Genomic DNA, 13,134 nt, shown 5'->3' on the forward strand with positions numbered 1-13,134 from the left:
ACAGCACAGGATATAGGGATGAAGACTACTAGTTTCTAAAGGACCAATAAAGGCACCCAGACCATCCCAATGAAGTGGTGTGGGTGCAGTGTCCCTTTAGTTTCTATCTAGTTTTCAATCTAAAATATTGCCAGTTAGTAGATACAGCAATATATTGATTGAAGGGTTAAACACACCTCTAGTTACTGTTTTCGTAAGAGGCACTCAAGGCGCTTCCACTGCAATTACTAAGTTTAACTCAGTCCTGTGATTTTCAATGTCCATGAGGACGTAACATGTCTTCAAATGTAGCTCATGGGGAAGCCATAGCTATAATGTAGTATATGTGTAGTGTACATAAGGAGCATTGGATTGCACCATCATCATGGAAGCTACTCCAAATTACGTATATAAAAAGTCTGCAGGTTCAACGGGGTAGGTACTTCAAAATCATTTATTGAAAACAGGAACAAAAAAAAAATCAACTCTTTGGCCCAAGGCCTTAATCATGTATGACAGAACACAAGGTATGTCACGGCATATATAAAGGCGCAGAATTATATTCCCACCAGGGTGTGTGTAGTAACCAGGGTAATTAAATAGAGTCCATCTGCAAGTAATCAAATCAGTAAACATGAAGTATACGACAGAGCATTTAATGATCAAATAATGGAGTCTAATAGCAAAACAAATAACGGTAAGAAAGTTTCTTATAATGTATTACAAAAAGTAAATAAACACCTCCCCCCCCCCCCCCCAGAAAAACATCTGTTGTATGGGCTGTAATTAGAGCCGTGTCGCATAAATCACATGATATATGAGCATATTACCATGGCAACCAAATGCCAACAGAGTATAAAAGCCAAAATATAATAAAAAATATAAAAACAAATGTAAAAAAATTAAGTGATATAGACACACACACACACACACACACACACACACATATATATATATATAGTTACATAGCTAAAAAGAGACTTGCGTCCATCAGGTTCAGAGAGAGAGAGAGAGAGAGAGAGAGAGAGAGAGAGTGTATGTGTGTTATATATTGTAATTAGGGTACCTGTCGCATAAATCACATGATATATGAGCATATGTGTGTGTGTGTGTTTTAGTTAAATATAGACTAGGATACCATAGCATTAGGACTACATGTTTGTATTCATAACGATATAGTGCACGTTTCCTAAAATTTTAAAAGTATATCTGTCATGTAGCAGAAATGCTAGTAAATACTAGAGATCTGTGTTGAGGCTAAGGCCAGGAGTCTATTGAATACAGTACATTTGAGACTTCTACTGCAACAAGTCCTGTATTCTTGATCCCCCTGTGAGTTGGATTAAGTGAGATTTCCACCTCTAGCATGGTGATGATCACGCTTGCCCTGGGCAAAACAAAATTAGATTTTTTTTTTATTTCAGATTAGTGAATTAATTAGACTGCAAAACATTTAAAGTTAAATGCAAAATGAAAAAAAATCTTCCAGATATGGATCTCATAAATATGTATTTACTAAACAGTGAATTCACAACTTAATTCCAAAATTGAGACCAGTATTGCCAAGCTTAGGTGAGGTTGTGTATTCACAATTCACTGTTCATGAATTAAACTCCTCAGCATTAACTGTTTAATCTCTATGTAGATATATGGTTATAGCATAAAGCACTGTTCTCTGATATTCATATTAATGTTAAAGACATTCCAATTCCTATGCATGGAGGGGAAATATACAAATAAAAATATATACTCAGTAACTGGTGTACACATGTGCTATATTCATCTAGTTAAACTGTTGCCAGGTAGATATGGGTTGCTACAGTGCAGCCTAGTCTTTATGTATGCACTGCATGCCTTACTGCAGAACCAATTGCAGGATTCTGCTTTGCCCCCATTAAGAAGAGGTTTAGCACAAACTGGGAAACATGGATCCCTCAAATTTCTAATGGAACGGGTAAATCAAACATGACAATTTTCTGTTTGCATGCAGATTTTTACCTGGTTTACTTCATTAAGAAAGAATTAAATGTGAATTGTCAGATCTTTGCAATGTGAATCATTATCATCATAACTGCATGCTTACTGAGATTAAAGTACTGAGAGCCATTTATTGGGATATCATAAAATAAAACATGTCTTTAGCTTAGGGTTATCTGTCTGTCCAGTGCATGATACCTATAAGCAGTGTGACTTACAGCAGAGGGATAGACAGATGTAAAGAAGAAAAAACAAACATCAAAACAAACAAACAAACAAACAAAAACAGCAAAATGAAAACAAAAGGAAACCAGTAATGACACTCAATTGTATTCATCTTTTTTCAGTTCAAAGGTCACCGAACCATCTTTTGTTACCAGATGTGCTTTGAAATGTAAGTACTGTATATTGAATTATTAAAATGTCAATTGTAGCCTTAGTTAAAAATATAAAATGAAGCTATTCTTTCCATTCACAACGAACCCAATATCGTTTTAATTAAATTGCAGGGTTTTTTTCACACATAGATACATTGTTGCACTTTGGAATATTTAAATCTACCTATTTTAATTAGCTAAAATAAACTGGAATAAACAAAAAAAAACAGATTGGATTACATAATACACTTCACGTAATGCATGAAGAATAAAGTGCATGTATACATTTCAAATTGTGTTTATCCAATTGTAATATGTGCTTTAACGATCTTATTATTCAAACCTAAGAAATATAAATGGGAAATAGCTTTTATTATGAAATCGACGATCATGAGGGAATAATGTATTCTAAATAAGGAAATCCCAGTCTTTTATGTAGTAGGCATTAGGAATATACTATTTGCCTGGTGAATAGGGATGGGGGTTTATGGATTGTATTTGGTTAAAATGCTGAAACTATGAGATAAATGCCATCATATGATACAGCCAATTATAACATAGCTCTACATGCACTATACAAGCAAGACAGGTAAGTGTACATGGCAAATTGTAATGGACCATTAACAGAGCCCCTACCTGGCCCTAATCAAATTCTTTAATCCATTTTGAAATCAGGAATTGACCGTGACTGTATATGGAAGAATAAGTTGATCTCCCCTCCCCCAACCCCACTTTAACTCGTGCAGGGCTGAATGCTAGAACACTGATCAATCCATTGCAATACCTCCATTGAAGTGACATGAATGTGCAGAGATCCCACATCCCTAGCAGTGAAATGGTACAGGATAAAAAAATAAATAAATATGGAATCCCCCTTCCCCTTTTACACGTCAGCACTGTAGCTCCTGCTATAAAAAGCAGACAAAAATAGTGTCTATAATGCAGGCAAGTGTTCTGGATAATTTATCTGCACCGATGGTTTGGGGCTACCCCCTATGACATCATGCAAAGTAAGGTGTATCTTAGGCATCCACATACATGGTATTCGATTTGCTAAGATTCTTTTGTAAAAGGATCGAATGTCAGCTTGCTGTCTGCTGTCAGTAAAGGTATCCGATAGATTCGAGGCAGCTCATTCACTATGCACAATACACTCAATACACATTTAATTTGCCTTCTCTTTGGGACGAAAACTTGCTTTATTATATAGTAGAGGTGTGTGTGTGGGGGGGAGGGGGGCAAGGAGTCCATTCCCAGATAGTATATTTATAGCATACCTTTGTTTGGTTTAACCCCTTAAGGACACATGGCATGTGTGACATGTCATGATTCTCTTTTATTCCAGAAGTTTGGTCCTTAAGGGGTTAAAGGCATAACTGGCCCTCCCCACCTCCTTACTGCTTTATCTATAGGTATCACTATAACTATAGGGTCTATGTCTTCTTAATCCTTAATAATAATAGGCATAGACGGGGTCTTTTTTATGTGTGTTTGTTTTTTGGCGGGGGAGGGGGGGATGTGTGTGTTTGTTTGTCTTTTGTTTGTTTTATTTCCTCAAAACCAACATTGACTTTAGACATCTATGAGAACCCTTGCAGGTGATGAATGCATAATATGATGGCCAGTTCAACACCACCAAACAAAAAAATGGATTTATCTTATTGATAACTGCTTTATTTATTAGAAATGGTCCGCCAGTGTTTTTTGTTTTTTTCTGAAGCCAGGTATCCAGCTCCCATAATAAATGCAGGCACTATTTCATGCATCTGCTAATACACACATCTTCTCTTTGTACATTGGTGTGAGGTAAAGGCAGCATGCATTGCTAGAATCCTGGGCTGCTGTGTGCTCTAGTCTGTGCAGCTCTCCATGTAATGTGGGGTGTGCACTGAATACTGCCTGCTTGTGTTCTTGTTGCGGTGCAGAATAGTGGGGCACAGTGCACAGGGAGGCTGTGTCTATTGCATCTGGACTCTCATACTCTGCAGATGTTTCACTCTGTACCAGCTTCACCTAGCTTCTCGATTCTTTTTCTTCTTTTTTTGTCCAGGCAACGTCACACCTCCAGAGGACACCAGTGCTTGTCTTATTTTTTTGCTGAGCCTTGCATCTTCCATCTATCACATTATTTGCTTTAAACAGAAGCTCGTCTGCTTTCAAGTAAGAGAGCATACAAAATCAATCATATTCTTTCACTGGCGAGAAGAATGAGCCCTCTCTCTTTTCAAGGATTCCCCTCATTTTAAGCAGCTACTGATTTCATTTTTGGACTTTTAGAACACACAATCTATAGGATGCCAGTAATCCTGTTTTTGTGTAATGCATTCCCTGGAGTAGTTAGCCTAGTTACTAAGAAACCTGGAGGTTGGCTTCTCAAGGTAAGATGCCGTTGATCTATCCCTCCCTCCCCCCTTTTTTGTTTTTCAAAACTAGTCTCTCTCTGATATATTCATTTTAAAATAGAAATGTTTTGTCTGATTCTATACATATGCTAACGTTTTCATGTGTAAATACTGCTGAATGTATGCACTATCCAGTCTTTAAAGGGTTAATGGCATTGATTACGTTATAAAATATAGACATTTATTTTTTTTCATTTGGTAATGCATGGGCATTTAAAGCACAAAAAAAAAAAACAACAACATTGTTTCATAATTTTTTAGTTGAATGAGGATTGAAAAGCTGTGTTTAATAAAATTAGCCAAACATCTGGTAATTAATGAGTTAAATGTATTTTGCGTTACATTTGATATGATAGAGAGAGAGAGAGAGAGAGAGATAAAACCCTATTAGTTAAGATTGGTATGTCTGTTGTCATTGCATTCGTAAACTGGTTCTTGGTCAAATGCAATGTCTGCCAAAATAGTATTCCAAATTTAATATGTAAATGAGTAAGCATATAAATAAAATAGTATAGTAGAACGACTGGTGATTCTGTTAGCACAGTCACATTTTGGTTTATAAGATATATTGAGGATACAACGTATGGATGTCTCTTATTTGAAGACCAAAAACTTGGGCTAGTTCAGACAGACAGGACTATGCAGACTGTATAACCTTATATGTGATTGCTTTTGTCCTTGTGATGTTGCTATAATACTACTGATAACACTACTGGGATTTAATAGGAGTTGAAATCAATTGGATAGCATTGAGATCATACCTCTCTACATTCTGTCTATTCTGGGGATAAAATATGGGATATGGGAAAAAGCATAACATTACATTGTAAAATACACCAGAGACACTACTGATCGTTGAACTACTTTAACATTTTCTGTTCTGAAAAGGATTGCAGAATATGACTGGTACCTTATAGGTTCGAAAGTAAATTATTATGTTTTTGTTATTGTATTAAATAACTTTTCTCTTCTTTTCTAGGTGAGAGGTTTTATACCTCTTCTCTTTTCCAGAAAGTCAGTAGGCTTTTGAGATCAAAATTTTCTGTGTGCTTTAGTAAGATCCACTGCCAACAGCCAACTGGGAGCCAGACCAAGCACTTATTTGGTCAATAACTATGACAGTTGCGACTGGAGATCCCACAGATGAAGCTTCAGCGCTGCCAGGTCACCCCCAGGACACTTATGATCCCGAACCAGACCATGAATGTTGTGAGAGGGTCGTTATAAATATTTCAGGGCTGCGGTTTGAAACGCAGTTGAAAACGTTGTCACAGTTCCCGGAAACATTATTGGGAGATCCTAAAAAGAGAATGAGATACTTTGACCCACTGAGAAATGAATATTTCTTTGATCGAAATAGACCAAGTTTTGATGCGATCCTTTACTATTACCAATCTGGGGGCCGGCTACGGAGACCTGTTAATGTACCATTGGATATATTTTCGGAGGAAATTCGGTTCTATGAACTTGGCGAAGAAGCCATGGAGATCTTTAGGGAAGATGAGGGATTTATTAAGGAAGAGGAACGTCCCTTACCAGATAATGAGTACCAGAAGCAGGTGTGGTTGTTATTTGAGTATCCTGAAAGCTCTGGACCTGCCAGGATTATAGCTATTATCTCAGTCATGGTGATTTTAATATCTATTGTCAGCTTTTGCCTTGAAACTTTGCCTATTTTCAGAGATGAAGAAGACATGCCTGGGAAATATTACGACCCAAGTCCCAACAGCACTCATGGATACCAACAGCCTAACACTTTTAAAGACCCTTTCTTCATTGTGGAGACCCTTTGCATTATCTGGTTCTCATTTGAGTTTCTGGTTCGATTTTTTGCCTGCCCAAGCAAAGCTGGCTTCTTTACCAATATCATGAATATAATTGATATAGTTGCCATTATTCCTTACTTCATCACACTAGGCACAGAACTGGCAGAGAAATCTGAAGATGGGCAACAGGGTCAACAAGCTATGTCTTTAGCAATTCTTAGGGTTATTAGACTGGTTAGAGTATTTAGAATCTTCAAGCTTTCCAGACATTCTAAAGGTCTCCAGATTCTGGGACAGACCCTCAAAGCCAGCATGAGGGAATTAGGTCTTCTAATATTTTTTCTCTTTATTGGTGTTATTCTTTTTTCCAGTGCAGTGTATTTTGCAGAAGCTGATGAGCGAGATTCTCAGTTTCACAGCATCCCAGATGCCTTCTGGTGGGCTGTGGTTTCCATGACAACAGTAGGATATGGAGACATGGTCCCTACAACAATAGGTGGCAAGATAGTAGGCTCCCTGTGTGCTATTGCAGGCGTTTTAACCATTGCCTTGCCTGTTCCAGTCATAGTGTCTAATTTCAATTACTTCTATCATAGAGAGACAGAGGGAGAGGAGCAAGCACAATATTTGCAAGTAACGAGCTGTCCAAAGATTCCATCTTCCCCTGACCTTCAAAACAGTAGAAGTGCCTCCACGCTCAGTAAATCTGACTACATGGAAATTCAGGAAGGTGTTACTCATAGCAATGAAGATTTTAGAGAGAAGAATTTAAAAACTGCAAATTGCACTTTAGGTAATACCAACTATGTAAATATAACCAAAATGCTAACTGATGTCTGACTGACTTTTTCATTGCAAGGGTGTCTGGGACAATTGCAGTGCTTGTGTAATGCAATAATCTGCTAGGTCATATATTTCTAGGTGTGTCAATTCTGCATGGAAAGCAATAGCTGTGTAACGTGATGTATATTGCATTTCCAATTAGAACATCTCGTAGAACATCTAATATTAAGTGAGGGGAATTTTGACATCTTTATGACCAAGAAGCAAAGAGAATCTTTTTTAGGCTGCATACCAGACCAGATGTACTGCTTACTCTCACAATGTTCTTACTGGCAGAAAGGAAATTCCTTCCTGGCCATGTTGCCAACATGGAACTGAAAGGCTTCAGCTGCTGCAGACCCTCTTTGAGAATATAGCTGCCAGACATAGCTGTGCTTTATCAATATCCTAAAATGAAACTAAATGAAGCATCGCAAAGGTTGCCAAAAGAGGGTCTGCAGCTGCCATATGGACTTTACATTTTACTTTGGTAATAGGCCTCAAAAGTTGGTTACCTATATCGTTACGAAGACACGAATGTGGGCAACCAGCCACCCTGCACATATGGCTCATGCATATACCATTACAAGAACATGATTGTCCAAAGAAATGTATCTTACGTGTACTTAAAGACACTATCTTATTTATAAAACTCATCTAGATTAGAAACAGATCTTGAAATCTTTTGGACATATCAACTCGTAAGCTGTAGGAATCTCCAATTTAATTGCACTTAAGTAATAATGCACATACGTACAGCATGTCATTTCATGCTTTAATAATGATTAGGATAAAGGATTAAGAAGCCGTCCATATTTTAAAGGAGAACATATATATTTTTGTGTGTAGGTTCTATAATTTGTATATCAGAACTCTGCATTTATTTTTTAGAGTCCATTAGATTTAGGATCACAAAAATCTGCTTTTCTGCCACTGCAGTGTGTTTTTGCAGAGGGATGTACGACAAATGGCTATACCTGAAGACATCTGTGTTCTGCAGATCTATGCATACTCATTACAAACACTCGCGCATAAATACATGACAGTGGTCTATTGCTTCCTTACTCTTATCAGTCTCTAGTGTTTAATACAATAAATAGTTCATTTGTAATGGCTTAAAGGAAAATACACAAATGTTGATTTTTAGATGTCATACCAACATGTTGTAAGGCAATGATGGGTTAAACGATTAAGGGATATCACAGTATGGGGTTCTGGGATTTTCCTCCCCTTGTTGACAGATAAGAAAGGCTGTGGTAAAGCTATTGACCTATGGAAGGTAACCCATGTGAAGGAAGTCGATGTAAAATACATGTATGCATGTTCAAATAATGGAATTTTAGCTATTCCCAACAATCTAGTCGGAATGCCGATCCACATCTGTAAGGTTGAGATGTTCTGTTGTACTTCCTTTTGTATGTGGGTATATCTGTCTCCTGAAGAACTTGATATATATTATCTATTGCTAATAAATTGGAGGGGTATATATTACTGTTTAAAGTGCTACAAGTCCCCTCCAATGTTGAAGGACTCAGGTGTTTCGTGATAGTCTATGATAGTGCTGTCCAACATATTTTTCATGACGTAGGCCATAAAAGATTTCGTAGTGGACCCGGTTCATATAAATACAGTGATCTAATAAAACAGACTACCCGAGGTGTCCTAAAGCAGGGTTGTGGACAACCCATGGGTGCTTGTGGGTTGTTTCTTACCTGCGGGATTCTTGTTGGACTACGCAATTTTTATGACATAGTTTATGCCTACATTTCATTTATAGAACAATAGATGTATGTGAAATTAGACTAATGCATGAGTGCAGATTGCATGTATTCACTATGTAGAAAAATACACAATACGGAAAAACTTTTTTCCCAGTAGAAGAAAACATAAACAAAAAAAAAAAAATGAAACATAGCTATATGCATAGCTGCATAAATGGTGATAGTACTTATACTCTTGAACTTATTATCTAGATTAATTTCCTTATAGGAATAAATAGACTGAATCAGGAAAAGGGACGTACTGATTGTATATTTTATAAGACATTTAAGCTATAAGTAAAATATGCTTGCATCAAGGAATGTGCTTACATGCTAGGGGACTAAGTCACTCTAGAGAGTAAATGTTCTGTTCACTTACATAATATATAATAGGAATTCTACATGTTTAAAAATATATATGTATATTTATATAATATTTGAGTGCTAAAATGCACTAATGCTGTTTACTAACCTTTGGAATACTAGTTCCAGTTACCTGTATAACAGTCAAATTTGCATTGGGTTAAATGTATTACAGGACACACTTCAACCAGTAATATACAGATCCACCTGCCACACAAATATTGTGTGACACATGGCATTGCACAATGTATTTAAATCTCTATGTATATGCTACATATATATATATATATATATATATATATATATATATATATATATATATATATGTTGACGTATGCCTGTGTACATGCATCATTCACAAACACAATTGTGAATGAGGAGATGACAGTTAACAACAGTGAATTCATTTTCCAAGAAAAACATCTAAGCACACTAAAACATTTTCTTTTCTCATCAAAATAATTGAAAACAAAAAACAAAACATAAAAACATTTCTGGACAATTTCCTTTGATAATGTCTATGAGTCAGAATTGTATTGATGCATAGGTCATATTATATGTACATAGTTTTATATGTATTACGGATACAGAATATCTATACATTATCTATTCATGCTTGCATGAGAAAAAGCACACATTCAAAAAAATAACTGTTTGATGGTGCAGTATATAGGATCAATACAAAAAAACATATATTGGTAGCTATAGTTATCAGATATTTCAAAACAAGCAGTTTGTGTTGTATGTGTTTGTCTTCTGACTATTATAAGCAGAGTGTAATAGCAAATGTTATCTATTTAAAAAGTGCACCATCTTTTCAGATAAAGTGATTAGCAGCATCTTCAGTGTCAGGAACAAATAAGAGACAATAGGCAGAAGATGACGTTGAACTTTTTTTGTATGAAGGAGCAGTCTTGATTACTTGTTTTGTCTTTCCAATGCTCAGTTTAATTAGTATTATGTGTCCTGCAGAATTCGAACTGTTAATCCATTTCCGTTACCCTTTTCCTCCGAAGACGTAAATATTTAGTCATTGTAGTCAACAACTTTCATCAGTTCTGACAACAAGTTACTCTCCCTATGAGACCAGCTTTTGTTATCCAAATGCAACTGGAGAGCAAAGCTGACTCTCATGGACAAGGCCAGTGTTTCTTAGGCACAGTCGTCATGATGGCAACATAGGACCATGAGCCTGGTAACATTTGTCCCCTGCCAAGAAACCGTTTACAGATGGAAGTTTTATTTTTAATTAACACAGTATGAAATCATCCAAAAAACACTAGCCATCATATACACACTAGACCTTACATTAGAACAGTGTAGGTCATGGCTAGTCAACCTTCGGCACACTAAATGTTGTAGACTACATCTACCTTAATGCGTTGTCAGCATTATTCCTGTAAGAGCATTCTGGGATATGAAGTTCACAACATCTAGAGTGCCAAATGTTGCCTACCCCTGGTAGAGGTTGTCTTCGAGATGCTCTTGGTGTCCATTCATGATTGAACCAGTAATCAATGTCATTTCAATTCACTTAGCAACACAGTGAGTTCCACCCAGATGATAAAATCCTGATTACTTACACTATGGAATCTTAAAGGAACACTGTAGTCACCTAAATTACTTTAGCTAATTAAAGCAGTTTTCGTGTATAGCTCATTCCCCTGCAATTTCACTGCTCAATTCACTGTCATTTAGGAGTTAAATCACTTTGTTTCTGTTTATGCAACCCTAGCCACACCTCCCCTGGCTATGACTGACAGAGCCTGCATGAAAAAAAACTGGTTTCACTTTTAAACAGATGTAATTTACCTTAAATAATTGTATCTCAATCTCTAAATTGAACTTTAATCACACACAGGATGCTCTTGCAGGGTCTAGCAAGCTATTAACTTGGAAGGGATACAAAAATCTTAATTAAACAGAACTTGCAATAAAGAAAGCCTAAACAGGGCTCTCTTTACAGGAAGTGTTTATGGAAGGCTGTGCACGTCACATGCAGGGAGGTGTGACTAGGGTTCATAAACAAAGGGATTTAATTCCTAAATGGCAGAGGATTGAGCAGTGAGGCTGCAGGGTCATGTTCTATACACCAAAACTGCTTCATTAAGCTAAAGTTGTTCAGGTGACTATAGTGTCCCTTTAAGAGGGTCAAAGTATGTGATCAATATAGAACTGCACAAGTCTAGTTTTGAACAGTAGGGCCCTATATTGTGTAGGGTACTATAGCTTTCACAACAAAACATTTTGCTGGGAGGGGGAATGCTATTAAACTAAAACCTTTGCATGCCTTGTCTAGTTGGTTAATAATGATTAGAGCCAACAGGAGTACTTGTACTAACTACAATATGAAGGGGGATTCAGAATCAAATTGTGCTTCTCTGTGTAAGTTAATATAAAAACTCTACAGTGCAATAGCATAAATACTTCATATTTCCACCATTTCTCGTGTCAAAAATCTTCCCTACATTTGCAATGTAAATTTTATTTTTTTACATTTTTTTCAGACATATCTGCTATATTACTTTGTGTATATATGTTTGTATTGTATATACATATCCACACTGCACATGCATATATTTATATTTGTAACCACGCTGAATTTTATTCTTACATGCCATATGTAAGATTTATTTACACCATATTGGTCCATTGTAAGTATAACTTATGTAATTAGCAGATTCAAATCTAATGTATATTATTGGTGCTTGTGTATAAAATGCTCAGTTTGACAAATACACTGTGTTACGTTGTAGTATTTAACCAATTGTGAAAATTATGATTTGTGGAGTGATCTCAGATGGACTGCAATCAAATGAAAATGAATGTGCCATAATGGAAAAAATATCTATTTTTCATTTTTCTGGAAATGTGTCTACAACATACTAGATGTGGAATGTATAGATTATTCAGCAATGGATACTTAAACTGGTAACATTCCCACATTGAAATGCATCCAAGGTAGTTTTCTAAAATGAGTTGCAAATGGTTTTGATCAATGCAGTGGTATACGTAATTAAGTTTGTCATTCTCGCAAATTTTTCCCGAATGCCTCCTTCTAGTAACCTAAACTTCTATCTATCATGTGTGACTGAAAGTGCTGGTTCCCAAATGGATAAGTAGAACCAGTACCCACACTGAGCACTGTTTCTTACCTGGACTTACCTGCTCTCGTATTTTCTTATTGATGCTATCATTTTGGTCACTGGGGGTTTTCTTTTTGAAGAATCGAAAAATACAGATTCTGAGTTTCCAAACTTTTGACAATTTGTTTAGCCTTTTTATGGCAATCATTGTTAATGGAACATTCCAGACACATAAAGCACTTAAGCTTTCTGTCTGCAGTGTGCTATATTTTTTATAGTCAGAGCCAAAAACACCTCTGGCTGTCGCTTAGACAGTCATGGAGGTTTTCTTCTGGAAGTGCCAGGCACGCTGGGTTAGAGTGTGCCGTACCCGTACTCTTATCAAAGCTCAGAAGCACTGAAAATGTGCAATAGTATGCAAATGCACTTGTGATTTTGGCACAGAGGATTTTAAATGAGAAGCATCCGATTGGTGTATTCCCCACTGTGTTTGGTAAAGAGGGGGAGGTCTTGTAAAGGCTGCCAATTGTTTTTTCATAGTATTTCCCTCCCCCACGCCTTTATCCTACTAAAAATATATTTAAAAAAAAACATGCATTTAT

General features: G+C 36.5%; 1 protein-coding gene across 1 annotated transcript; it reads left to right on the forward strand.

Moving 5' to 3' along the window:
- The first annotated feature begins 4,278 nt into the window (after positions 1-4,278).
- Positions 4,279-9,414, forward strand: LOC134607899 (potassium voltage-gated channel subfamily A member 2). Its single transcript, XM_063450486.1, has 3 exons — positions 4,279-4,711; positions 5,715-8,168; positions 8,263-9,414. The coding sequence occupies exon 2, from the start codon at positions 5,851-5,853 to the stop codon at positions 7,339-7,341; it is 1,491 nt and encodes a 496-aa protein (XP_063306556.1). The 5' UTR covers positions 4,279-4,711; positions 5,715-5,850; the 3' UTR covers positions 7,342-8,168; positions 8,263-9,414.
- Positions 9,415-13,134: the final 3,720 nt, after the last annotated feature.

Source organism: Pelobates fuscus, chromosome 1, assembly GCF_036172605.1.
Source record: "Pelobates fuscus isolate aPelFus1 chromosome 1, aPelFus1.pri, whole genome shotgun sequence".
Classification (NCBI taxonomy): Eukaryota; Metazoa; Chordata; class Amphibia; order Anura; family Pelobatidae; genus Pelobates; species Pelobates fuscus.